This window comes from Trichosurus vulpecula, chromosome 3 (assembly GCF_011100635.1).
Source record: "Trichosurus vulpecula isolate mTriVul1 chromosome 3, mTriVul1.pri, whole genome shotgun sequence".
In the NCBI taxonomy this organism is placed as follows: Eukaryota; Metazoa; Chordata; class Mammalia; order Diprotodontia; family Phalangeridae; genus Trichosurus; species Trichosurus vulpecula.
The window spans coordinates 159,609,115-159,635,823 of record NC_050575.1 but is presented as its reverse complement, the minus strand read 5'-3'; the positions used below and the strand labels follow the sequence as shown (position 1 = coordinate 159,635,823).

The following is a 26,709-nucleotide window of genomic DNA, read 5'->3' as shown; positions in this document are numbered from 1 at the left end:
CTCCTCCTGGTCTCCCTCCCTTTCCCCACTTTTCTTTCATCAGCATCCTAGGGGGATTAAGACTCAGTACTCACTGTGAGCATGGCCTCCCCTCCTCAAAGAAACTTGTCTGGGTTATTTATAGCAGAATTTTCAGTAACTCTCTGTTGCCCACAGGATAAAGTATACTTCATCATTCAAGACCCTTTTGGGGGCAATTAAAAAAATGAGTCCCAGATTTGGAGTCAGAGGGACAGGGTTCAAGTACCAGCCACTTTCCTGGGGATTTGTAAAATGTGGGGGTTAGACTAGAGACCTCTGAGGTCACTTTCAACTCTGAATCTCTGATCCTATCCTTCCAGACTCCCTGCTCCCTTGTTGTCCAAACTGGTCTCTTCGTTGTCCCATGAACCCACTCTTCACATGACTCTCTGACCTGGACAGCCCATGTTTGAGATCCAGCTCACTTCCTCTTTCTCCAACCACAATAGTCTGAGGTAGTCCTGAAGGCACCTCCTAAATCTGACCCATACCTTTGACACTAACCAGGAAGTGCCCTTAATTAGTTATTTGTTCATATTTCTGCGTCTTGTTTCCCCAGCTAGACTATAAACTCTCTGAAGGCAGGGACTGTGTATGGACTGGCTTTGTATCCTCCTTCTAATGAGACTTAAGCACCTTCAGAGTAGGTGCTGAGTAAAGACAGATGGTCAAAAGAAAGCCATGTTCTCTGCTTTTCCTTTTTTAAAATGTTTAGGCTTTTTAAAAGTTTTGTTGCTGCCCTTTGTTTTTACAACTTCATTTCCAACATACTTTGCTACCCAGTGAGTCGTCCCTTGTCACCGAGGTGGAAGGAAAAAAAAATAGCAGTTCAGCCAAACCACCCAATGTATCACCTGTTCCTGGCAGCACAGGCAACACTCAGCACTTGTATTTCCCCACCTTAAATGCATTTTCTCATCCCTTCTTCAGGGCCCAGCTCGGTCATTATAATTTTATGATGTTCAGTTTCATTTTCTTGTTCTTCCTGTTTCCGTATATATTGCTTTCTTGGATCATCCCTCCACATTTCTCTGAATTCCCCATTTTAGTTATTTGTGGTGCAGCGATATTCTATTACGTTGAGTTTTCACAGCTTGTTCAGTCATTCTCTAGACTGTGGGTACCTACTTCGTTGTCATTTCTTCGCTACCACAAAAAGCGCTTCCTTGCTTTTATTTTTCTTTTAAAAAAAAACTTTCATTTTTGCATTACCTTTATTTCCAAATCTCTTTCCCCATTTCTTATCCTTGGAGCGATGGGTACTGTGTCCCATCTCCCTCCCTTACCCAGTGATCCTTCTCATGCAACAAAGATTTTTAAAAGGAGGAAAAAGCTTTTCAGCCAAACTAACCTGGGCAACAACCACATCTGCTAACATATGTAATATTCCATATTCATAGTCCCCCATCCCTGACATGAAGGGGGGATAGACCCACCTTTCATTTTAAACAGAACCTTTGATTGAGTGACCAAACATTAGAAAGGGACTGAGCTAGGAAGCACATATTCACATACAGGTCAGAACTTTGAGCACCTTTCCCAAAGCCAACATTTAAATGTTCTCGTCCATCCTTGGTGAAAACTCTAAAGGCGGTCCCATTACTTTTAAATTCCTTTGAACAGGCACAAGTGGGGTGTCTGGCAGCTGAGACGTTCTCTGTTTCCTGGATGAACTTCTACTTCTTAGAGAAAGACAGTGCTAGACTTTCATGGCCTTCACCAGTAAGGCTGTTGAGTGCATCGCCCCTCCCTCACAGAATCTGCATCCCATCATCTGCCCTGTGAGGGAATGGGAAGAGCATTAGACTAGAAACGAGAAGACCTGAGTTCTAGGGCTAGTTGTGTTGGGTTTAGCTGAGTGGCCTTGGGTAAGTCACTTGGCCTCCCTGTTCATTGTTGGGGATAATGATACCTTCCCTGGCTGCCTCACAGAATTAATAGTGAAGGTAATGCATGGGAAGTCCTGTGCTGATCTAAGGGACGAGTATTATTATCATCTGAGTTCCAGAGCTTAAGGAAGAAATTAGGAGTGATGGAGAGAAGAGACATGACATAGAAACTGTCTTTGAAATCCTCAGACAGGCAGTGTAATGTACTGGAGTGGGAGTCAGAAGACGTGACTGCTAGACGCAGCAATTCCACTAAAGAGGTGAGGACCTCCCCCTCTGGGTCTCTGCTTCCTTGTTGTTAAAATAGGGAGGGCTTAGACCAAATGATCTCTGAGCTGCTTTCCAGTTAAGACATTTGATGCGTCTAGGAATTCGGAGGGTCTTTGTGAAATGCTTTATTTCCCTGGCCTCCTGTTTATTGTCTGCAAATGACTGGAGAATCAGGCCACCCCCTATGTGAGAACCTAAAGGGAGGGGAGTTGCCATTTTGGCCACTCACCAAAGTGAGGTGGGAGCTCCCTCTAGTGGCCAGATCTCTGCATTCCCTAATGAAACCAGGGTTCCAGGGCCAGGGCTAGCTCCCTGGTGGACAGCAAGGCAGGCATTCCTTCTGAGCTTGGCCCCTCAGCAGAGCATGACATCTGCCAGGTGGGGAGTCATTTAGGTTGCAGGAATGGGGCGGGTGCCAAGGGGAGCTGACGACCTTGTAAATATCTGAAATGGGGAGGGGAGAGGAAGGTAGGGCAGAAGCTGGGAGTGGGACTTGGAATGATTAGAGGGAACACCTTCTAAACCCTCCAGAGCACCCTAGGATCCAGGAGGAGGGAAATTACTGGCAAATACTTCCCATTTGAAATGCCTCATTTCATGCTGTAGCTGCTGGGGAGCCTGTGGAAGCAGCATAGTCCAGAGGCCTTTGGCATTGGGTACTCAACTCCACAGAGCAGAGAGGCTCCTGAGTGTTCCCATTCATTCAGCCACTTGCACAGTGCTTGCCCAGTGTTGGGAGGTGCAGAGATTGGCTCTGTGGATGAATGGCTTTCCTTTTTGATCCCTCAAGGCTGCACTCTGTTTGAACTGGAGTGCCCGGATGCCCCTTCCCTGGAGTCTCCTCTCTCCCTCCCACACCCATCCCCTCTATAATAGTCATCAGACAAACAGTGTTCCCAAAGCTGCAAACATTATCTGTGCAACTTCCCCTGGTGGTGATGGCCTGAGGGCTGAGGCTCGAAGTTGGCATTTGGCAGCTTCTCCAGTGGGGGAGGGGATGGGTGGGAATGTTGCTTTTGGAAGGGACATCTATGTTTCTGGAGCAGCTGGGGGTACTTTGGGCTGCTTCCATGGCCTTCACTAGGGAGCAGAGGCTGGCTGCCACATTGGCTGTTGCCACAGAGTCCAGGAATTAATCACTTGATAAGGGTTTCCCCTCAGCTCTGTTCAGAATGTGCATTGAATAGAACTCTCATGGAATGGTTCACTGGGGGGCCAGAGGGGAATCCTGGAAAGACTTTGGTTTTCTCCCTTCGTCAGGGACAAAGTGGCTGATGTGAGAGATGGAGGCTTTCGTTACTGGGTAAAGACTGACAAGGCAGGTGGCAAGCCAACGCTCCTTTTTGGTCATCATCTGAGAGGATGACTTTGGATCTCCCCAATGTCTGATAGCACCCTAGAGAAGAGATGGCTGAATGGCTCCTGTTAGGCAGGAGACCTCGCAGAGAGCTGTGGCCTTAGAATCAGAAGTCCTGAGTTCAGGTTCTGGTGCTCCCTACCTGTGACATGTTGGGCAATGCAGTTCCCCTCTTTCCTCATGTGTAAAATGAAGGACTTAGCTGATCTCTGAAGTCTCTTCCATGGTTTACATTCTCCAAACTCTGTAAACTACTGCTGTAAAGAATGCTTTCGCTGACTGGGCTGTTAACATTCAGGACCTTAAAAATACCTGTGGAGGAAAAGCAGAACTTTGTGCTTAGTTCTGAGACCTTGGCTGGTCTTCCATCCCTGGCATCATCATTGTCGTCATCATCATCATCAGCAGCAGCAGCAGCATCCAGAATGCCTACAGAACGAGGAGGGCTCAGGTGGTCCTCTTCTGAACACCGCAAGGTTAATAATGATAGCTAACATTGCTGTACCCCTTTAGGGTTTGCACAGCACCCCTGTGAAGTAGCTGTTATTACTACTACCATTTCATAGATGTAAAAACTGAGACTGAGAAAGTGCCTGAGGCAGGACGTCAACTTGCATTTTCCTGACTCCAAATCTAACACCCAATCCGCTGTGTGACCCAGATTCTATCCTTGGCCCTCAAGGAGATTACAAAGTCAGGGCCTAGATAGACTGACAGATCACAACATCCACCTAGATTTTTTTGTGTGTCACGGATCCCTTTTTTGAAGCTTATGGACCCTGCCTCGGAATGTTTTTTAATGACTAAAATTAAAATGCAGAGAATTATAAAGCAAAACAGAAGTTTAGTAAAAATAATGGCTTTCTTAGAGACCTGTGGATCTTGGGTCAAGAACCCTGGCCAGAAGATGTGTGTCTGGGGCTAGATTAACAGTACTGCTGACATCCACAAGCATAGGATTTATTGTGGTTATAGGTGGGTTAATGATTCAACTCAATAAACATTTTTTTTTCCTGAGCTTTTGCTGTATACAATTTAGCAAAGGACCATGGGGGACACAGAGGTGACTAAGATCGTATCCTTGCCCTCATAGAGCTTAAGGAGAACAGAAACTTGTGGAGAATGGAGAATGTCATAGTATAGGAGAGGGGAAAGAGAGAGAGTGCGGAAACATAGAGAAGGGAAGATATATTGGTTTCCATTAAAGTTGTTAAAGAGAGACTTTTGGGAGGAAGGGTGGTACAGTAGAAAGAGCCCAGGCCCTGGAGTCAGAGCACATCGTCTGCCTCTGATGCTGATCACTTGTGTGATGTTAGGCCGGTCACTTCTCTAGACCTCAGTTTCCTCATCTTTAAAATGAGAGGGCAGGACAAGGTGACCTCTTAAGGTCCCATCCCGTCCTAGATTTATGATCCTGTTAACTCAAGGAGGCTTTAGCACCCAGCGCAGTCTCACACAATTGGGCACAGCTGCTCAAATAAATGTTAGTCGAATTGTAGTGAGACAACATTAGCTGGGGAGTTAGGAGACCTGTGTGTCAGCCCTGCTCTAGATTGATTGTGCCACCTTAGACAAGTTACTTCATCTCCCAACTTCTCTGGACCTCAGTTTCCTCATAGGTAAAATGAATGGATTGGACTAGATGACCTCAGATACCTTCTGAATTTAAGACTTGGAGCTTGAGGTCTAGTTGGGTGATTAGTTATATTAAAAAGTGACTAATAGGCAGGATGCAAGGAGAGACTCATGGGTTATTTAGACAGTAGGCGGTTTAGACAGATCAGGTGAGAAGACTGGGATAGTTCGGTAAAGGCCACGAGGAGAGATGCACAAGAATGAACAGAGGGCATTCCACATGAGGGTAGGGGGAAGCAGCATGGGCAAACTGGAGATTGGAATGCACACATTTCATTGACTTTTTAGTGGTCCCATGAACTGAGACAGGCCTGCAACATTGGGAGGAGTTTTCTTTATCAATGAGAGGAAGAGAAAGTGCTTGAAGATATGAGGTAGGGTGAAGGGGGCAGCAGGATGGACCAGGAGCAGCTCTGAAGGGCGGTATAGCCGAGCTCAGAGCCATTCGGATGCAGCCCACGTGGGTTTTCCGCCACATAGCCAACGGGCGGCACGTGACAGTTGGCGGCGGCTGGGCCAATTCTTCCCCATGGTGCCTGCTGACAGTTTTCAGTTTCTGTAGCTCTGTTGGCATGACAAGGTATGTAGAGTCTGCCAGAGTCAACACATGGCCTCCAACTCCCTGCCTCGTCTTCGCTTGCCTCTTAGAAGGCAGCAGTTCCAGGAAGAAGTCCTGGCTGTTCTGAGACCTGCTCGGTTTTTGCTGCTTGCTGCCGCCGCCGCCACCAAGTCCAACATTCAGACGCTGGGTCTTTTGGAGACTGGACATGGTGCATTCAGAGACAGTTAAGGAGAAGTGACTTCTCTCAGCCAGTTTTCTAGTCTGTCAAATGGCAGTCATGGTAATTGTGCTACCTACCTTACGGTGTCAGTGGGAAAATAAAATGAAACGATGGCTAGGAAGGAGCTGGACATAAGGCCCCAGAGAGTGCTGAACAGATAGGAAATGTTTATGTAATCCTGGGGTTGGAGCAACCCCTCTGAATTAAGGGCCCAGGGAATGATTTGGGGATTGCCTCTCGTAAAATTTTCTGGCTTGTCCTCTGCCCAGGGAAATCCTGGGAATGTTCAGTCCCTGGCTCATTTTGAAAATCCCTCTGGAATGTGCTTTACCCAGGGAAATCCCGGGGACCTCAGTATCTGGCTCATTTGGCTTCCCCCAAAGGGCTCTCGACTCCCCTACAAGCGCTCAGAAGAACAAGGCTATTAAACCTGCAAAAGCTTTTTTATGTAGATAACAAAAATGCAGGAAAGACTCGAACCCAAGCCCATAGATAGGGGAGAACAACTCTCCTCCACTTTCTGTTAAGATTTAGATGGTGTTTCTGCCTTAGAGTATTATACTGTGTGACTCTGGGTTATTAGAATCAACCTTCTCACCTCCTCCCCAACCAGACCGTCACATGATTCCTGGGTTCAGTGAAGGGCAAGGTCCAGCTTGACTCCTCCCCATAGTGGTTCTGCATGTCATTGGTTCTTGGTTCTAGACCTGGGTTTCCTGGTGTCCTGCTGCCCTGATCTGTCTCCCTTTGCCAGCATTCCTCTGCCGGTCCAGCAGGCCACGTAGACTTTGTGCCCTCCATCTCATACCTGTCTCTGGTCTGGGTATAGCGTCCCATCTCCATCTTGCACTGGTTGCTTGAAACAAAGGTCAGGTGGGTGCAGTGACCTTGAGCAAAGCTTAGCACATCTGTCCCTTGCTTCCCTTTGTGTCTGGGCTGCTGCTGCCTTCCTTTCTGGGTTTGCTCCTTATGGCTCCCGTGTTCCCTTCTACGTAGAAGCAGTTCGCCTCTTGACCATGCAGCCCAGGAGTCCCCTGCGCATGTTAAGAGGAGCTTACTTCCTTCTGGTGGGGAGTGGGGTGGGATGCGTGCCCGCTGCATTTATTTTCAAGATCTTTGATTTCATTAGTCTAGTTGTTCTCTCCATTGCATCTTCTGCTCAACTGCCCCCATAACCTTCCCCTCCCCAGCCCACTCCTCCTCCTCCTGCCCACCACTACCACCACTACCACCACTAGCTAACACCACCACTACCACCAGCTCGCTAACGTTTATATAGCCCTTTAAGGTTTACAAAGCTCTTTGCCCATTCGACTCTCACAGTAGCCTTACATCCTGTAAGGTAGGTGCTGCCTTTATGCCCATGTTACAGATGAACAAACTGAGGCAGGCAGTGGTTAAGGGACTTGCCCAAAGTCACTCAGCTAGCAGATTTCTTAGGTAAGAATTTGAAATCAGGTCTTTCTAACTCCAGCGCTCTATCCACGGCAGTCACCTAACTGCTAAACCTTAAGGACCCTGGGAGACAGCGCGATGTGATGGATGGAATGCCGGAATCAGGAAGACCTGTGTTTAAATCCTACTTGAGATACTTACTAGTAAGTCATTTAACATCTTGGGGTCTCCGTTTCCTCATCTGTAAAATAAAGAAATTGGTCTCCACAACCTCTGAGGTTCCTTCGCCCTCTAAATCTGTGTTCTTCTAGAAGTTTCTGTGGCCAAAAGGTTCATCATCCTGTGGCCAGTCTGTTCTCCAGTCTCTCACCACTTAACTAGGGCTGATCCTAGGCCAATAGACATCCCATTTATCACTGTACCTGTCCTTGGAGCCTCTCCAGCTTGGTAGCACCTGCCAGAGCTTGGGTTCAGCTGTCCTTGCCTTCTACAACTCCTCCATGATCAAGGATGAGACGAAGACTTTGATGAAGACATCACTTGAGAAGCACCATGGCATGGGGGTGAGAGAAATGGGCTCAAGAGGACATAGGCTTAAGTCCTACCTATGACACATACTGGCTGTCTGACCCTGGGCAAGTCATTTCCAGCGTCCCAGTCGATGCTCTGATTCTTAAGTGCCAACCTTCATTGGGAGAGAGAGTTTCCTCACTTAATAGTTTTCTGTACCAGTGAAATCACAAGTCTCTTCTCCATCTCTTATCATCTATGTGGTAGAGATGAATCCAGGGCTGAAGTAACAGAATTAACAGGACTAGTTCTGTTGGTCAGGTGTATTTTAGTCACCACTTACTGATATGGGATTCTCTTAGGGCTATAGCAAAAGACTAAATGGGGGTAATCACTGCTGAGTTAATGTCCAAACGTGTGAGGGATTTTATTTCTGGGAATGCAGAGAATTTTGCAGGATCCGAACCTCTGTACTCTTAGTCTGCTGAGATTAGCTCTTCCGCAGGCTGTTGTCTGGCTGCATAAGTACGTAGTGCATAAGTATGGGGGTCATTGTCCTGCTGGTCCTCCTGCTTTGGAACTTCCGGGTTGCTGTGCCATGTGCCCCGATGGGACCCTTCTCACAGTGGCTCTGAGGGAGACTTGCTTGTCTGGCCTGTCCGTGCCTGGCTACCCAGGTGAGGGGTGTGTGTGTGTGTGTGTGTGTGTGTGTGTGTGTGTGTGTGTGTGTGTGTGTGTGAGAATCCACCTCCTTTCTTCTGATGGCTTTTTCCCAGGCCTCATCCTTTCTGACCTCCCTGAGGCACTCAGTACTGTTGACCACCCTTGCTTCCTAGATAACTTTCTTCTTTGGGCTTTTGTGACACTGTTCTCTCCTACCTATGATTTCTCCTTCTCAGTCTCCTTTGTTTGATCATCATTCATCCCATACCCCGTGACTACGGGTGTATGCAAAACTCTGTCCTGGGCCCTCTGCCCTTATCTATGTGTTCTCTCTCTGTCTCTCTTTCTGTCTCTGTCTCTCTGTTTCTCTCTCTCTGTCTCTCTCTCTCTGTTTCTCTCTCTCTCTGTCTCTCTCTCTCTCTCACACACACACAGAGTTTCTTTCTTCTTGTCTCCTGCTCTCTATCTCAATCTCTCTTACCCCACCCCATGGGTTCATTTATCATCTCTATTAAGATGACTTACAGATCCAGGTGCCCATTGGACATTTTGAACTGGGTGCCCCATAGGCATCACAAACTCATCTAATCAAAAACAGAACTCACTCTCTTTCTCCTCAAGCCCACCCCCTTCCCCATACTTCCCTAGTCGGTAAATTTTAAATATTAGTAATAACTTAGTACTTTGTGCCAAGCACTGCGCTAAGCGCTTTACAATTATTATCTCACTTGGTCCTCACAACAACCCTGGGAAGTAGGTGCTATTATCATTCCCATTTGAGATGAAGAAACTGAGGTAGATAGATGTTAAGTGACTTGTCCAGGGTCACACGATGCTGGTAAGGGTCTGGGGCTGGATTTGAACTTTGGTATATATTCGGTGCTTGCCATATGCTAGGTGCTGTGCCATGCCCTGGGGATTCAAAGAAAAGTAAAAATACAGTCCCTGGCTTCTAGGATCTTAGAATCTAACAGGGGAGATGCAAAAAAATTGTACAGATAAGTTATATGCAGTATAAATGGAAAATTATTCTCTTTATTGAGGCTACCACCATCCTTCCAGTTATCTGGTTTTGCAGCCTTGGATTTGTGCTGGACGCCTCCCTCCTCTTCACCCCAAATGTCCAGTCAGTTATCACCTCTTGTTCAATCCACCGGCACAAGACCTCCCATCACCCCAGGGCAGCCCTCACCACCTGTTTCCTGGGCTCTCATGATAGCTCCTTTCTGGGTCTCCTGGCCTCAAATCTCTCCCCTCTCCAACACGTCTTCCACAACTTTTTGCCCAAAGCATCGATCTGACCATGAACCACCTCTCCTTATTCAGTAAACTCCAGGGGCTCCGTGTTACTTCTGGGATGAAATACAGACTCCTATTGGGCTTTCAGAACCCTTAGAATTGAGTTCCAGCCTGCCTTCCCAGCTGTGTCTGGCATCATTCCCTTTCGTGCATACTACTGTCCAGCCACGCTCACCTTGCTGCTACTCTTCCTCCATGACGCTGTCTCCTCGATCCTGGAAGTCATCCCTTTCCCTTTACAGCTTAGCATTCCTAGCTTCCTTCAAACATCACCTTCTTTGTGAAGTCTTTCCTCATCCTCCGCAGCTGCACTGCCTCCCCCTGGCCCCCATAACTCCTTTTACATATGTGTAGTATCTTGTGGGCAGGGCCTGTTTCCTTTTGGTCTTTCTAACCACAGTGCCTGGCTCCTAGGGGCTTACCCCTGATGAATGGGTGGATTGTTTGATTGGTGGTACAGGCAGTATCACTTGAGCTTCTGCCAGGTTGCTTCCTCTTGTTTCGTAACATTCAGTTTGAGTAACACTGTTTGACAGCCCAGAGCTTGTGGGCATTTGTGTCTCCTTGACAGGCAGGAATCACTTAGTTGGCTTGAAGCTTTAAAAATGAAACTGAGGCACATTCACTTTCTCATCCTCTGCCTTTTCTAGCCTAGCCACTTTCCTAGGAGAGACACTGACTTCCCTTTTTTTTTTTTTCTCCCAGGAACTCATCTACTTTGGCTGAAATCCCAATCCCTTCTGGGGCTTCGGAATCTATCCTTATTCATTACTGTCTCTTTAAGATGCATGCCTGTGGAGCAAAGAAAATGTTGTCTGTATAATGCCTCATAAACATTATAAGCATACAACAAGCGTCATTAACTAGTCCGGCGATCTGCTGCCAGCGATGATGCTGACCCAGGGTTCCCACATCTGGGGCTGGGCCTCACTCCAGCTGTCTTCTCTGTCATCCTCAGCGCCATGCCCCTGGACCTCAGTGAAAATGCTTAGTGCCCTGGCTGCACGAGCCAGAGAAATCTTGTGATCTGAGTCATCACATATAGCAGGTTGTGTCTTGCTAGGCCCCAGGGTTCTTTGGAAGTGCTACAGAACTTCTCAGCCTCAGCGAAGACATTCTTCTTGTTCTCCCTCCCTTTTTCCCTCCCTCCCTTTTTCTTCCTTTTCCTCTTCCCCTCCCCTCTCTTTCTCTCCTCCCCCTCTTGCTTTCTCTCCCTCCTCCTCTTCTTCCCCTCCCCCTTCTTCCTCTTTCTCCTCTTCCTCCTCCCTCCCTCTCTCTCCTTCTCTCTCCCCCCCATCTTTCGCTCTCCCTCTTCTCCTGCTCTTTCTCCTTTTCTTCCCTCCCCTCTTCTTTTCCTTCCCCTTTCCCCTCTCCCTCCTTCTCCTCTCTTCTTCTCCCTCTGCCTCTTCTTCTAACTTTCCCGTCCTTTCTTTTCCTCTCCCTTTCCCTTTTTCTCCTTCCCCCTCTCCCTCCTTCTCCTTTTCCCTCTTCCTCCCTCCCTATCTTCCTCTCCTTGTCCTCTTTCTCTCTGTCTTTCCCTCTTTCTTCCCTTCTCCCTTTATCTCTTCCTCTCTTCTCTTCCTTCTCCCAACTCCCTCTGTACCCTCCCTGCCAAACTTTTAGCCTCACCACCATTGCACAGCAATTACCAAAAAAAGTAATTGTGTCTTCTCTTGGGACTCCTGTGTCCTATATCCCCAGAGGAGGTCTTTGTCCCAAGTTCACCTGGGGAAGTCAGGCCTACACAACCTGCGGCCCAATGGCTGTTACTTGTGCCTAGAATGTTGTTCCTTCTTACCTTCGCCTCTAAAATCTCTGACTTCCTTTAAGAACCAGAGGTTCAAATACTACCTTTTGGGAGGCCTTTCTACTCCCTTCCTTCTTCCTTTCCCTCCTCCTCCCCCAGCTGCTAGTGCTCCCTCTTCTATACTTATGTACTCTATGTGTTTCTTCCTATTTATGCACATTATCTCCCTTGTTAAAATCCAAGCTTTTTGTGGGCAGGGCTGTTTTGCCTTTCATATCTCCAGCAGGTATCACAGTGCCTGGTACATAGCACTTAATTAATGTTTATTGATTGGACTCAGAATCAGCTCTTTAAAAAAAAATTCTTTTACATGGCATAACTGTGTGCCTCAGTTTTCATGTCTGTTGAATGATGAGAGACTTAGACCAGATAACTCTTAAGGTCCCTCAAATTTTTTGTATTCTGAAGACCTTTCTAGTGCTAAGATTCTTATATTCTGTGATCCTTTGTTTCTAAGACTCTTATCCTTGCTTCTAAGACTGTCTTATCAGTCCCTGTGGGATGGTGACTTTACTCCTGGAACTCATGCCCAAGACTTTGCACCTACCAGCCTTACTTAGTTTGAGGGGAGGCCTTGGCATCACCCAGAGGCTGGGAACCTGACCCCTGAATAGCCTGCCCTAGAGATCTGGAGGGCTAGGAAGTAGTCGCTTCTGCTGCCTGGCTCATGTTCTTCCTCTGGGCTAATCTCCTCTTTCATAACACCAGTGGGTCCTTCACTGTGTTGACAGGGGCAGCTCATTAGCTCGATGGATAGAGTGCCGGACTTGAGAGTCGTAACCCTGCATTCATAATCCTTCCATACCTAACCTTTCTCTTTCAGCCCCTGTTTTTCCATCTGTAAAATGGGCCTGATAATGACCCCCACCTCTGCATGACAGACCTTAAAGCACTATAAAAAGGCTAGCTATTAGTATTTGTTCCAAAAGGAAAACTTTTATGGTTAAAGAAACTGGGACTCAAGAATGTGAAGAAATCTGCCCAGGGTCTCGCAGCTTGTCAACAGTATAACTGGGACTAGAACCCGCATCTCCTCACTGCCAGCTCAGGGCTCTTTTCTCTACACCCAAGCTTTGGAAAACCCCTAGCTTTTAGGACTCTTTTCTAATTTCTTGTGCCCTTAAATGGAAAGCAATTGAATGTAGTCCCCATAATGGATCTGAGTGAGGGCATGCCTGGATTTTGGACCATGCTTTGAGATATGCATTGGGCATGTGATTGGGCTGAGGCTGTGACTCTTAAAGTGGGGATAGCTCAAAGGCTGGGGGGGAAGAGCCTCAACTGGCCCAGCTGCTGACAGATGTTCTAGAGGCAGAATGGGCAAAGTGACTAAAAGGATAAGGTTCTTCAGCTCATCCTCCCTACTTCCATCTGCTACATGGCTGGCCTCTGTATGACCCCTTCTCCACAACCTCCCTGCCCTCAAGATGGTACCATAAGTAACTGATGCTCTGAGCCCACTTCATCCCAGAATTCTATCCCTTTGCTACATTCTTTAGCCAATGAGTAGAAGAGAATAAGCATTTTTTAAAAATGTAATTTAACATTTTTAAAATTTATTTTTACTTTTCAACACTCATTTTTATAAGATTTTGAGTTCTAAATTCTCCCCCTCCCCAAGACAGCATGTAATCTGATATAGGCTACACATGTACAGTCATGGGAATAAGCAGTTTTAAGGTACCTACTAGGTGCCAGACACTGTACTAAGCACTTTACAAATATCTTGTTTGATGCTCACAACTCTGCAGGGTAAAGTGCTGTTATTATCCCTATTTTACAGTCAGGGAAACTGAGGCAGACTTGTTTGATTTTGTTTTAATTGACTTGCCGAGGGTCACATAGGTAGTAAATATCTGAGGCCATGTTTGAGCTCTGGTCATCCTGACTCACGCTCTGTCCACTGTGCTGTGTAGCCATCTGGAAATTATAATTGCATTTACACAGGCTGTACTATGTGCCAGTGCTGTGCTAAGCGCTTCTGACAAGTATCACCTCATTTTGATCCTCACGACAACCCTATGGGGAAGTGATGTTTTTCTTCCCATTTTTACAGTTGAGGAAACTGAGACGAATAGAGGTTAAGTGATTTGCCCAGTAAGTGTCTGAGGCAAGATTTGAACTTATACCACTTTGACTCCAGACCTACCCACTTAACCATCTGGCTGCCTAACGAGAGCAGTGAGGGGAATGGGTAGTAAAACTCTTCTTCTCCCCTCTGTGCAGAGGCCATGATCCAGGAGGCTTCTTTCTTAAGCCTCTGTCTCTTCCTCCAATTCTACCCTATGTATAGAGACACCTGTACTGTGTGCTGTGGGGATAAAAAGAGAAAAGGAGCACATCGTCTGTATCTTAAGAAGTTTATAGAAGACAAGACTTGTCACAGAATCTCAGAGTGGGAAGGTACCATGGACCTTATCTAGCCCAGTCTGTGCCTGAGCAGGAATCTGCGGCACAAAGAGCCCTGGGCACAGCCTCGATTCCCCCTCCTCTTGTTACCTTGCGTTGCACCCAAACCTGCTTCCCTACAGCTTTCACCCGCTGATTCCCATTCTGCCGTCTGGGACTGAGCAGAGCAGGACTAATCTCTCCTCATGATGACCTTTTTCCCTTCTCCATGATAGCCCTCCATATGTAGTCTTGAAGGCAGCCATCATTTCTGCCATGATCTTCCAGTTTGAACACCCCTAATTTCTTTTTAAAAAGTCCTCCTGAGGCATGATCTCCTGGCCCCCTTATCGTCCTGTTTGCCCTCCTGGACCCAGTACGGCTTATCACTGTCCACTCAGAATTGAACACAGTGCTCCAGGTGTCGTCTGCCCAGAGAAGAGCACAATGGGAGTATCTCCTCCTATGCCTCCTTTTATTAAAATAAGTTAAGATTGTATTAGCTTTGGGGGGCTGCTGTGTTACATTGTGGATTCATACTGAGTTTGCTGTAGGTTAAAATCTTTGGATCTTTTTCACATGACTGTCTGTATCTGTACGTGTATCTGTACCTGTATCTATATCTATATCTATACAGCCACCTCCCTGATCTTGTTAGTACATTTGATTTTTTTTACCCATATTCACTTTTATCTCTATTAAATTTAAGCTTATCAGATCTGACCATTGTTCTAGGTTATCAGGATTTTTAAAAAGATCTTGACTCTCATCCAGTGTTTTAACTAGGCCTCTCAGTTTTCTAAATCAAGTCATCTATGCCTTGATTAAATGAGATGATATTTGTAAAGAGCTTAGCACAGTGCATGGTGCAGAGTAGGAGCTTAATAAATGCTTATTTCCTCCTTTCCTTCTCTCCCTTCCTCACTTCCTCCCTCTCTCTCTCCCTCCCTCCCTCTTTTCTTGCCTCTCTCCCTCCCACCATCCCTCCCTCCTTTTGTCCTTTCCTTTTCTTCCTCCCTCCCACTCTGCCTCCCTCCTTTCCTTTGTCCTTCCTTCCATCATCCCTTCCTTCATTCCTGTTAGCCTGCCATTCATCATGTGTTCTCAGGGAAGCCATGCTGCCTCTTAGCAGTCACCTCTTTTTCTAAGTGTTCCTAAACCATTCCTTTAATGATGGGTTCTGGGATGTTGCCAAGAATTGATGTCAAACTTTCTGACCTCAAGTGTGTGGACACATCTATTTCCTTTTGCCTTTTTTTTCTAGTTGAAATTCCAGGCATTTGTTAGTGTCCAGTCATGCGGCGCCTTTCTCATTAGTCACTATTAGTGACTGTGCAACCCTGTGGGTTAGTCTTTTCCTTACCCTGGATATGGCTTATCTGGGGACCTGATTAAGTGAATTCACCAGGAGCTTTCTTCTCTTCTCTTCACTTGTCTTAAATTCAACTCCCAGTTAACCAATTTTGTTTTGTCCTTCAAGAGTTGAGTAATTCTGCCTTCTCCTTCATCTGTTGTTATCATCTTACCTAATCCACGTGGTAATCATCTCTCTTCTTTGAGGATCTTAAAAATATTCTTTTTGTCGTTGTTCCTGGCATTCATCATCAACCTCCTGACATCATTGTTATCCTGCTACTCATTTGTCATTCACTCTCAATTTCCTGCTTATAAATTAATCAGTGTATACATCTTGTATACACGTGGTTATTTACGTGTTGTTTCCTCCATTAGATTTTGAGCTCTTTGAGAGCAGGGACCATTTTTTTTTGCTTTTCTTTGTATCCCTGGCACCTTGCCTAGGACGTAGTAGGTGCTCAAGCAATGCTTGTTGATTGTTGACTGACTCTATCCACATCAGCTTCTTCTTTGAAGCCTCCCTTTTCTTCTATAGAGTTGTTTGTCTTTTGCGTTGTTAGAATTGTCTTCTTAAGGATTTCCTGTTTCTCTTCCCTCTAAACTTTTAGCCCATAGAATCCCATCCATCTTTTCTATAATATCTTTGAAATCTCTTTTCCCAAACTCTACAGTACATGCCTCCTCCTTTTTTTTTTTAATATCACAAATTAAAATATGGAGTGGTCACTTCCTCCCAGAGTTCCCATGATTTCTTATTCAGTAGCCATTTCCTATCAGTGGATAGATTCATAAATGCTGCTATAGCACAGGGGAAGGGGGGGGGATTAGTCGTGTGATTAATCTGGGAACAATTCCCGAAGGGGGCCAAAATTGTAGAAACCAGGATGGAGAAGGATCTGAAAACTAAAATATTTCTGGAATGTTTTGAGGGATGGGAGTTGTTAGTTAAGTTGTTTTGGGAGGGTGGGTAGTCACGATTCTTGTCTTCAGATATCTGAAAGGCTGTCATGGAGATGAGGGATTAGCCTCGTTCTGTGTGGCTCCAGACACCAGAGCCAGTGGGTGGAAGCAAATGGAAGTCAGATTTCAACTTCATATGAGACAAAACTTCCCAATAATTAAAGCTAGCCAGAAGTCGGATGATGGCCAGCCCTTATCCCTGTGGTTATTCAGGAAGAGTGGGGGTAACTGTCCTTTGTGGATGCTAGGAAAGAGGATTCCTGCATTTTGTGTGTGTGTTTTGGGTGGTGGTGGGGGGGAGGATCAGATGACCTCTAAGTTCCCTTGAGCTTTAAGGTCTTAGGAGGTATTTTGAGTGGGGCACTACAAGGGAACACTCAGAATGAGTCCCTGAACACACCTGCGGTCATAGATCTATCTCCTAGCAGCTGTTTTCAGGCATTCTCACTGTTCTAGGTAAGACCATAGAATGGGCTGGCAGGGCTTGGTGCCATTTTCTTGGCATGAGTCTGGTTAACCACCTAGACCTTTGAGGGGGAGAATCTCTCAGCAGGAAGAAGGGCACTGCTTTATTTCAGAACAGCTTTGAGGGAATACCCTATTCTGCCTGGGCAGAATTTTTGGAGCCTCTCAATGCTGGAAGGGACTTCAGAGATCTATTCTAGGCCCCTCATTCTGTGGGTATGGGCAGTTAAGTGGCACAATGCATAGAGCGCTGGACCTGGAGTCAGGAAGACTCATCTTCCTGAGTTCAAATCTGGCTTCAGACACTTACTAGCTATGTGACCCAAGTCACTTAACCCTGTTTGCCTCACTTTCTATATCTGTTAAATGAGCTAGAGAAGGAAATGGCAAACTGCTTCAATATCTTTGCCAAGGAAATTCCAACTAGGGTCACCAAAGAGTCGAACACAACTGAAACGACTCAACAACAAAACATTCTGTAGATGAAGAGGCTGAATCTGAGAGCAAGGAAGTAATTTCCCAGGTTTCTGAACTCAGGTCTATATAAGAGTGCTCCACAGTGGAATTTATAGCCTCTCAGAGTTAAAAGGAACATCTTTTAGTTCAAGCCCTACTCAAAGTATATGTTGGTTTTAGTGTGAATAAAGGTGTATTTGGGAGGAAGTAACTCCCAGAGAAATACTGCGGGGGGTGGGGGGGTGGGGAGGGGTCTTCAGAACCAAGGAGAGAAAATCCTCCTCTGTATCCTGATCATTGGAGAGATACTCAGCCCAGGGGCCTAGCCCCAGGACTAGCCAGCAGTGGGAAAGGCTCGTGGTACCAGGAGTCTGGGTTTGGATGGTGGAATGGTGGTTTCTGTGGTCTCTCAGTTCAGTTGCCTGGCCCTAAACCCTGAGTTTGGCAAGCCAGGCTCCCAGAGACCCCAGGACTGCCAACAGAGATGGAGCATCAGCCAACTGGGTAGCAGGATGGGTGACCTTTATGGCACCTGTCCATTCCTAGCTTGCTGGCTTCTTGATTTCCATTGGCACCAAGCTTTTACACCAGCCTGTGCCTGTAGGCAAAAGCTCTCCTGGGCTAGTGTTAACTAACACTTCTAGCCAGCAGCTTGGCTGAGATCTCGATTGCCATTGGCTTGAGTTAGTGGCAGACAGGGGACTAGATCTCATGTCTCTGAAATCCTTTTCTCATGCTATTTTCGTTCTGCCATATTGCTTCCTCTCCTTTCCCTCCTTTCCCCTTCCTTCCCTTTTCCCTCATCAATTTCCCATTCCTACATTCTCATTTTCATCCCCCTCTGTTTCTTCCCTGGCCTTCCTCTATCCTCTCCCTTTATCCCTAGACCTTAATTTACCTACCCTGTCCCTCTCTACTCCTCACTCTTGTTCCTTCCCGCTATCACAGACCCAGACTCTCTGTATTACCTGCCTTTCCCATTGCTGGCTAGTCCTAGACCAGGCCCCTGGGGTGGGTGTCTCTGTTGATCTGGACCCTGAAGAGGATGGGACGCAGGATAGATGGATCAGGAAAGGTGTGTGAGGAGCAGCCTTGGATAAATAAGATTAGCTTGGGATACCTGGGATGAAAGAGTGTCCCTTTTGGGTAAACCCACAACCTACGCCCTGGTTCAGGAATAGGGGTGTGGTTTCAGGCAGTGTTTTGGTTTGACATGATCACCGTATACCAAGAAGATGACCTTAAAGTCGACTCTGTTTTGCTGTTACTTTCCCTGTTGCTTTTCCTGGGGGAACCTCAGGATGACTAGAGTATAGAAAACAAGGAAACTACCTTGTTTAACACATAGGCCCTTGAACAAGTGAGCCGTTGTTTGATTTTGGTTTCATTTTTGTTAAAGAGCAGAGGAAAAAGAAATCGAGTATAGTTGGTTCGAGCTTTTGTTTTTATCATATGAGGGTAAATAGAAGCACCAAGAATCCTTAGGTTTCTTTCATGCTTTGGCCTTATTGGATGGAACTGTGGGGGTGAAATTAGAGATGGAATCATCCCTGGAAATTCCTCTGGGGAGGGCAGGCATTGTCTGTTAGTGTTTACATGCTGGTGGGTGGGATTGGACACAGGTCGTGGGCCATCAAAAGACAGTAGAGTCATCGAATCTCAGGGCTGGAAGAAGGCTCTGAGAGCATCCAGTGTAACCTCCTCTACTTACAGAGGGGGAAGTGGAGATCCTGAGAGGATAGGTCATATAATGAACTAGAAATGGAGCTGGGACTGTAACAACCCAGGTTCCAACTGACCATTACTACATCTTCAGTCAGTCAGCCAGTAAACATTTATTTAGCACCAGCTACTGCACTAAGCTCTGGGATACAAAGAGAAGCAAAAGACAGCCTCCCCAATCCTGAGAGTGGTGACCAGGCTCCCTTGGGCTGAGGTTTTACATCTGCCACCTCCAACCCAAACTGTAGAAACTCAGGTCACTTGGCATGGGGGCCAAGAACCAATCGTGTCAGTGATTTCTGGAGGAGGCTGAGATGTGACCGAGCCACTTGAAGTTCCCTGGGAAGGTATCAATGAGTGGGTCCCTTTTGCCTGCTTCCCTGGGGGTGTCTGAGAGCCCTGGGTAGTGTCCCAACTGTTATAGCCACACAACAGCCCTGAGAGGTAGACGCTATTATTGTCCTCCTTTTACAGGTGTGGAAACTGAACTTGTCTAAGGTCACACAGCTTGTAAGTCTGAGTCAGGATTTGAAATCCGGTCTTTCTGACTCAAAATCCCAGTGTTCTCTCTCCACTGTGCCCCTTAGCTGTTGTTAATACAGCTCTTCCAGTGTCATGGGATGAAAAGTTCTTTCTACTCTCCGTATGGGGCCAGAAATGGCTAAAACCTTCCACTAGAAAAAAATGTAACAGTAAAAACTAAGAAAGAAGGTCATTTTTTTTAGCATTTAAAGATATTTTTATTTTATTAAATATTTCTTAATTACATATAAAAGAATTTTATAATTAATTTTTAATTTTCAACATTCACTTTTATAAGATTTTTGAGTTCTAAACTTCTCCCCCTTCCCTCTCCCCAAGATGTCATGCAATTGGAGATGGGCTATACATGTACAATCATATTAAACATATTTCCACATTAGTCATGTTGTGAAAGAAGAATCAGATAAAAGGGGAAAATCACAAGAAAGAAAAAACAAAAAGAGATAATATCCTGCATCGCTCTGCATTCAGACTCCATGGTTCTTTCTCTGGATGTGAATAGCATTCTCATCATGAGTCTTTTGGAATTGATTTAGATTACTGCATTGCTCAGAAGAGCTAAGTCTGTCAAAGTGAGTCATTGCACGATGTTGCTGTTACTGTGTACAGTGTTCTCCTGGTTCTGCTCACGACATTCAGCATCAGTTCATGCAAGTCTTTCCAGGTTTTTCTGAAGTCGGCCTGCTCATCATTTCTTATAGGACAATAGTATCCCATTCCATTCATATACCACAGCTTGTTCAGCCATTTCCCAATTAGTGGGCATCTCCTCAATCTCCAGTTCTTGGCCACCACAAAAAGAGCGAAGCATTTTTTTTAATTCACTGAAGAGAGGGAAGGTTAGTGCGAAACATAGATGAGTAGGACAACTTTGTAACATGTTGAGCTAATATACTTGTGTGCTTGGAGGGGAAGCAAGCTGGGCAAATTGGCAGCTGCACACACAAGCCATATGGAATTGCTTCTCTTATTTGATGTTTCTATAGTTCAGAATTTTAAAATAAAGCACACATACACAGAGGGGGAAATTCTTGCTGCTCCTGCTCCCCTCAAAAGATTTGTCCAGGTAAAGGTTTGCAGGTCATGGGGCTGCCAGCATCCGTGGACTTCTCCTTTCCTCCATCTTTATGTCTCTGGCTCTTTCTATGCAAATGGGATTCTCTCTTCCATGGGCTTCCAGAGTGTCCAGGGTGTGCCTTGAGCCGTAGTGAGATTGGGTGTTTTCCTGGCTCAGTCTCAGTCTCAGGAGGACTGTGAAATGTATTGTTTGTTACTTGAGTAAAGATTTGTTCTGTGTACAGTAGCCGTTTACTCTTGATTGGCTCCTATGGAGAAAACTAGTCATATTTTCTTCACTCCTAGTAAAAATGGTGTGGCCAGCATTAATAATAGGGAGTCTCTTGTGTTTTTCCCTAAAAGTGTCTTTGGACAGATACAATAATAACAAACAATATTTTGCATTTGTACAGTGTGTTTTTTTTCTTTCCAGTTTTTTCACGTGGCATACTAATTTTAAGGTGAAGTGGCTAGAGCAGTCATCTCTTTTGTAGAGAGGGAAACTGAGGCAGAGAGTCTTGCCCAAGGTCACATAGCTAGTTCATAATGGAGCCAAGACTAGAGACTCTTGTATTCACAAAGGGAAATGTAGCTTCAGACAGTATGAAATAGGATGAGAAAAAAAGAATAGGTTCCCAGCAGGTTTAATTGTGTTTTTGTTTGGAGCACTGTGTACATGTCTTAACCTGCAATGAGGCATGTATATATGTTTGCTCCTGATTTGGCCCCCAAGTTCCTTCTGGCTAAGCAGGGAGGGGAGGCCAGATGGGGAGAAAATCCCAAGTTGATACAGGCAAGTGTTAACCTACAAGTGGATAACTGAGATTGAACAGAATTAAAATTTGTTCCTATGTTCTGTGCCCAAGTGATCCACAGGGTCTGGGCATCACCTTGTTTCCGGAACCTCTTCCAGGATGGTAGAACCTACAGGATTCCTGGACTGAGTCGTTCTCAGTCACTCTCCTGCAGCTGGGCCTGGCTGTTGGTTGCAGATGAAGGGGAATGACCTATCCTTTCACTTGCTTTTTTCCAGGGTCCTACGAGTGTGGAATATGTGGGAAGAAATACAAATATTATAATTGTTTCCAGACCCATGTGCGAGCACATCGAGGTAGGAATCTTTTCTGCAGCCTTGGCCTTGGTCTCAGATTGGTGCAAAATGGGGGGGGTGGGGCAGGCATGGTGTGAGAAACTGGCCCCTATGTTTCCTTCTCCCCTTCTGCTCCCACATCTCTCCACTTCTCCTTCTGACCCTGCTCCTGCCTCACATGTGCTTTATGCTGGGTGAAATAAAGACACAGAGCTTTGATCTCTACCTGTCCTCTTGGGGGAAACTGTAGAGAACTCAGTGTCCCTGAAATGGGAAGAAAAGAGCCTGCCTCCTCCGTTCTGAGCCCTGTAGAGTGTGATGTAGGTAATGGACTGAGGAACCTCAAGGCTGTTGAGAGGTGGGAGCCAGCTGCGTTGCAGTCTATCCAGCTAAACTGGTAGCCAGTGAAAATCCTGGTTTGTCAGAGTCTGGCCCAGGATGCCTTTATGGAGACCTGATTAGACTGACAGGATAGTCTTTGCTAGTCTGTTCTACTCATTTGACACTTAGGCAATGCCAGAGTCCTCTATGACTGTATGTCTTAGCTATTCAGCTGTGCTGAAGCTCCCTGAAAACAGGACCCATGCCTCAACTCCTCCAGCATTCCTTTGTTCTACCTAGTACAATAAACATTGGATTCTGTTGGTCCCCTGGGGACAGACTGGTGGCATGGCTTTTCTAGGCTGTGCTTCCCTACTAAGCTTATCCCTGTATCTTAAGAGAGGGATTAGGACCTGGAACCTCTGGGTAAGGACATTACCTGTGATTGAACATGGGAGGGACATTGAGAAAAGTTAAGACAGTGGAAGGTGGTCTGATGTCTATGGAAGGTGATCTGCTCTCTCCTGTCAGAGCAGAGTCAGTCATGCTCCCATGTGCCTGCTTCCTGTCCCTCAAAAGCAGTTTTTCTGGTCCTCTGCTCCCTTCTATATGGACTCATCTACCTGTCCCACCTTCTCTTACAGACACTGAAGCAGCCTCAGGTGAAGGAGCATCCCAGGGCAGTAAGTATCTTGCTGTCTTCATGGGGAGGAGGGGAGGGGCAGGGGGAGGGCTGAGTCAGGGAATGTAGATGAGTTCGATTCTCGGGAAGATCCCCCTCTCTTTGCCTGATCTGTACTCCCTGCTATTGAGGGTAGTGTTGGAATCCGGGCTTGCTTGTCTGGAGAAAGCAGCTTCCTGTGGCTAAGGCATAAGTTGCAAAGAGCAGCAGCCCCAGGTAGGGGTCCTGACCAGCCTTCCCTTTTGTAGTGGGATTTAGAAGCAGTGCTGGATTCAGGGTTAGGGGGTGGAGGTGGGGGCCTGGAGGCTGAGAACCTGGGTTCTCATGGCATTTCTTCCAGTCCATGACCTCATACAATTGGCTTTCCCTCTCTGGGCCTCTGTTTCCCCCTTTGTAAAATGAGGGGGTTGGACTGTGTGATCTCCACAGCCCTTCCCAGCTCTGAGTCACAGGAAGGCCTGCAGTCTGTCCTCCTAGAGGCCAGCAAGGGCACCTTCCGCTGTCCTCCTCAGCCTGAAGTTGTCCTCCCTGCTTTCAATAGCTCCCTTCTTTTCCTGGTCCGTTGATTCGCCTCTGAGTGTATTTAAAGAATTTCCCCATTTAATCTTTCCTTCCTTTGCTATTTTGGGTCCCTGTTGCCTTTCCAGCCCTCCCCTCAATGGCCTGGTTTGTACGCCTCTTGGCTTCCTTTGTGTGGAATGACTCGCTGGTTGCTGTGGTCTTTATGGCCAGGAATATTTTTACCACCTCGATTGCTAGCTCAGTGTTACTCATTTTTTTTCCCCATGCTTATTGTCCTCTTTCCCGGGGCCTGCCCCCACTCAAACGTAGTTCATGAGGCCAAACAACTGCTGCCAGCTTCCTACCCAATCACCTTTACTGCACAGCTGATCCAGTAGCCTGGTCATGGAGTTAGTCATACAGTAGAGCCCAGCAATGTTAGAGCCAGAGAAGGTCTTAAAGATCAGGAAAGAATGAGGAAGGAAGGAAAGGAAGGGAAGGAAAAGAAAGAAGGAGAAGGAGGGAGGGAAGAAAGAGGGAAGGGAGGAAGAAAGGAGTGAGGGAGAGAGAAATGAGGGAAGGAGGGAGGGCTTATTAAGTGTTAAGGAGGGGCAGCTAGGTGGCACAGTAGATAGAGCACTGGCCCTGGAATCAGGAGGACCTGAGTTCAAATGTGGCCTCAGATACTTACTAGCTGTGTGACCCTGGGCAAGTCACTTATCCCCACCCCTCCCCCCATTGCCTCAAAAGACCAAAACCAAAGAAACAAAAGTGTTAAGTATGTGCCAAGTACTTTGCTAAGCATTGGGTATAGAATAGATAGTCCTCTTGTCAAGGAGCTCACATTCTAATCTGGAGAGGCAGCCCATAAAAGAAAGTTTAGCTGCTGGGTAGATAAGAAGCCCCAGAAACCGTAAGAGTACTTGGCAATACCCAGTTTGCCCAGGGTCATAGATCCTAGCTTGCAGCAGTGTCAGAACTAGAACTCAAACCCTTCGCTGACACATTTCTTGTGAACTTTGGTTCATATCATCAGAAGCCCCAGCGGGTTGCCCCAGCCATAGCCATTGCCCTCCAAACTCAGCGTATCAGTCAGGACTGGGGCTGCTAGCTCCCCACATGCAGAACAATTAGTCTCTTTCCCTAAGTGTTTGCTTAAGCACTTAAAGCAGAAGGCTGTAACTGTGATGTGCACATGAATAATGCACTCTCTGTTCCCAAGCTCAATTAATTAAGAGGCAGACGTTCTTTCCTGCAGAGAAAACCGCCTGGTCACCCGTGGCCTTTGTGGTGGGTGGCAGGCGGGTGGCTCGTCCTGTGTTTGGGTTTGTGGTGACTGGCTGTCCCCTGTGAAGGAAGTGGACACGTGAGCGTAAGGCATCCTGCTGGTGATTTGGAAGGGCAGCCTGCAGGGGGATCGGTCAACGTTAAGGAAGCGGCCAGTCCAACACCTCTGTTTTTATAGGTTAGGAAACTGAGGCCCACAGAAGGGAATTGACTAGCCCAGAGATGAGTCTCCTAACCCGTTTTCAAATGATCTTTCCTCTATACCTCTCTATCTTTTCTCTGTTTTATAGGTGAAAAGAAACAAGACAGATAGAGGGAAAATTATAGTGAGTCAGTGACCGCAGGCCTTCTGCTGTGTCTCAGGCCCTGCTTGAGCCCCTCCCCGCAAAGATCAGGAAAACTTGGTTCTAGCATGCTCTCTTCCCTTCTTCCTGATCTTTCTGAGTTCTCAAGTGGAGTCCCTAAATGCACCACTTAGTATTCTTAGATTCTAGGCCCTTTGATAGCAATAATAGTAACAGCTTATCAGTTACATAGTGCTTCGAGGTTTGTAAAGTGCTTTATGAATATCGTTTTGTTTGATCCTCACAACAGCCCCACGAGATACAGCTCTCTTGTTATCCCCATTTCACAGATGGGCAAACTGAGGCAAAAAAAAAGCAGGTAAATGACTTGGCAAGGGTCACACAGCTAGCAAGCGCCTAAGGCTGGATTTGAACTTGGGGGGTCTTCCTGGCTCCAAGTCCAACATTCTGTCTGCTGCCTCTGATCCATTAGAGGACGCCCCTAGCTAGTACTCTTCTTTCATTCTCACTCTCCCCAGGTAGACTGGGAAGTCCTTGAGGGTAGGAAGAGATCTCTGGGCTGGCAATTTTCAGTTAAAAAGAAAACTAGCTTTATAAATTCTCCTAGACTTGAGTGCTTTTTCATTTGAGTTAAACAGCGATTTAGGAGAGAATAGGATGGTGTAGTCAGAGGTGAGCTGATATCCTAGTAGTTCCCATAGCCCTTGGAACGGGCATTGCCAAGTAGCAGAATGGCCTGGGGATATTTTCCACGGGAGCCCTAATTTAAGCGAGGGGCATGGTATGGGACGGTGGTGTCAAATGAAAATAGGAACGGGATGCTAAACCATAACTAAAGACTCTGTGATTTCTCAAAATAACTGCTATTAACCTGAGCCACTCCTGACTGAGGTCAGCCGGCCTGCTGTTCCCATCCCTGAATGACCAAGAAGATTTTCACGTTTCCTGTTTTCCCTCCACTGCTCCCACAGACAACTTTAGGTACACATGTGATATCTGTGGGAAGAAATATAAATATTACAGCTGTTTTCAGGAGCATCGAGACCTGCATGCTGTGGATGGTGAGTGGGGTGACACCTTCTGTTTTGGGGCTTTCCCGGGGATTATGAGATTGAACAGGAAGGATGCAGGGCCGCCCCTTTCTGGTGCAGGGTAGCCACGGGCTAATCACAGCCTCTCTCTCCTGCATCCTGCTAGAAAAGTTGGTTCATAGCAGGCTCCCTCCTCCGTTCCTTTCTTCTTCTCCTCCTTGTTTCCTCTCCTCCTTTCTGTCATTTTCCTCTATTATCAGTTTTTCCTCTCAGTGATTATTTCTTTAAACCATCTATCCCCTTCTCCCCCTGCCCATGATGGTTATTGAGCCCTGGCCTGGAACACAGTCCTTGACTCTAGATCGAGACACAAATGAAGACAGAAAAGATCCTCCTCGTCTTGAGTGGTGACCACAAATAAATTAAATAGTACATTTGTTACATGTCTGTGGGGTGCAGAGTGATGGACTTCTGGGCGCATGGCAAGGGGAACATGAGTGTGACCCCCGTAGGAGACAGGGTGATCTCAGGAAAATATCTTCATGAAGAAGCAAGGTCTGAGCCTGCCTGTGTTGGGTTGAAGGCCTCATCATATTCCCGCCACATTTCCCCCAGTCCTTGTCTGTTGCCTGGAGATCTGAGTAATGGAGCTGAGTGTTGTGATGAGATGGGACCTGGGACATGGTTTGGTGATACCCTTTCTACTGCCCCCTCCCCATCCCAGTTTTCTTGGCCTCCGTTTAGGAAGCTGATTGTTCCAAGAGTGAGGTTCCCAAGAGCAGGTTGGTGGTTGTAGCCCAGGTCACTGGGATGAGGTGCCCCCTGAGAGAATCAGAGCCCTTTTCCTGGGTGGAATAATAGCACTCATTTGCTTCCTTCCTTCCCTCTGCTACTGCCGCTACCTCCTATCCGGGCTCA

At 46.6% G+C, this 26,709-nt stretch overlaps 1 protein-coding gene across 1 annotated transcript in view; it reads left to right on the top strand.

Moving 5' to 3' along the window:
- Positions 1 to 26,709, top strand: part of ZNF618 (zinc finger protein 618) — an 89,629-nt gene that overhangs the window by 31,700 nt on the left and 31,220 nt on the right. The window contains exons 3-5 of the mRNA XM_036750839.1: positions 21,608 to 21,685; positions 22,630 to 22,668; positions 25,732 to 25,821. Of these exons, the coding sequence (XP_036606734.1) occupies positions 21,608 to 21,685; positions 22,630 to 22,668; positions 25,732 to 25,821 (207 nt within the window). The remainder of the gene's footprint in view (positions 1 to 21,607; positions 21,686 to 22,629; positions 22,669 to 25,731; positions 25,822 to 26,709) is intronic.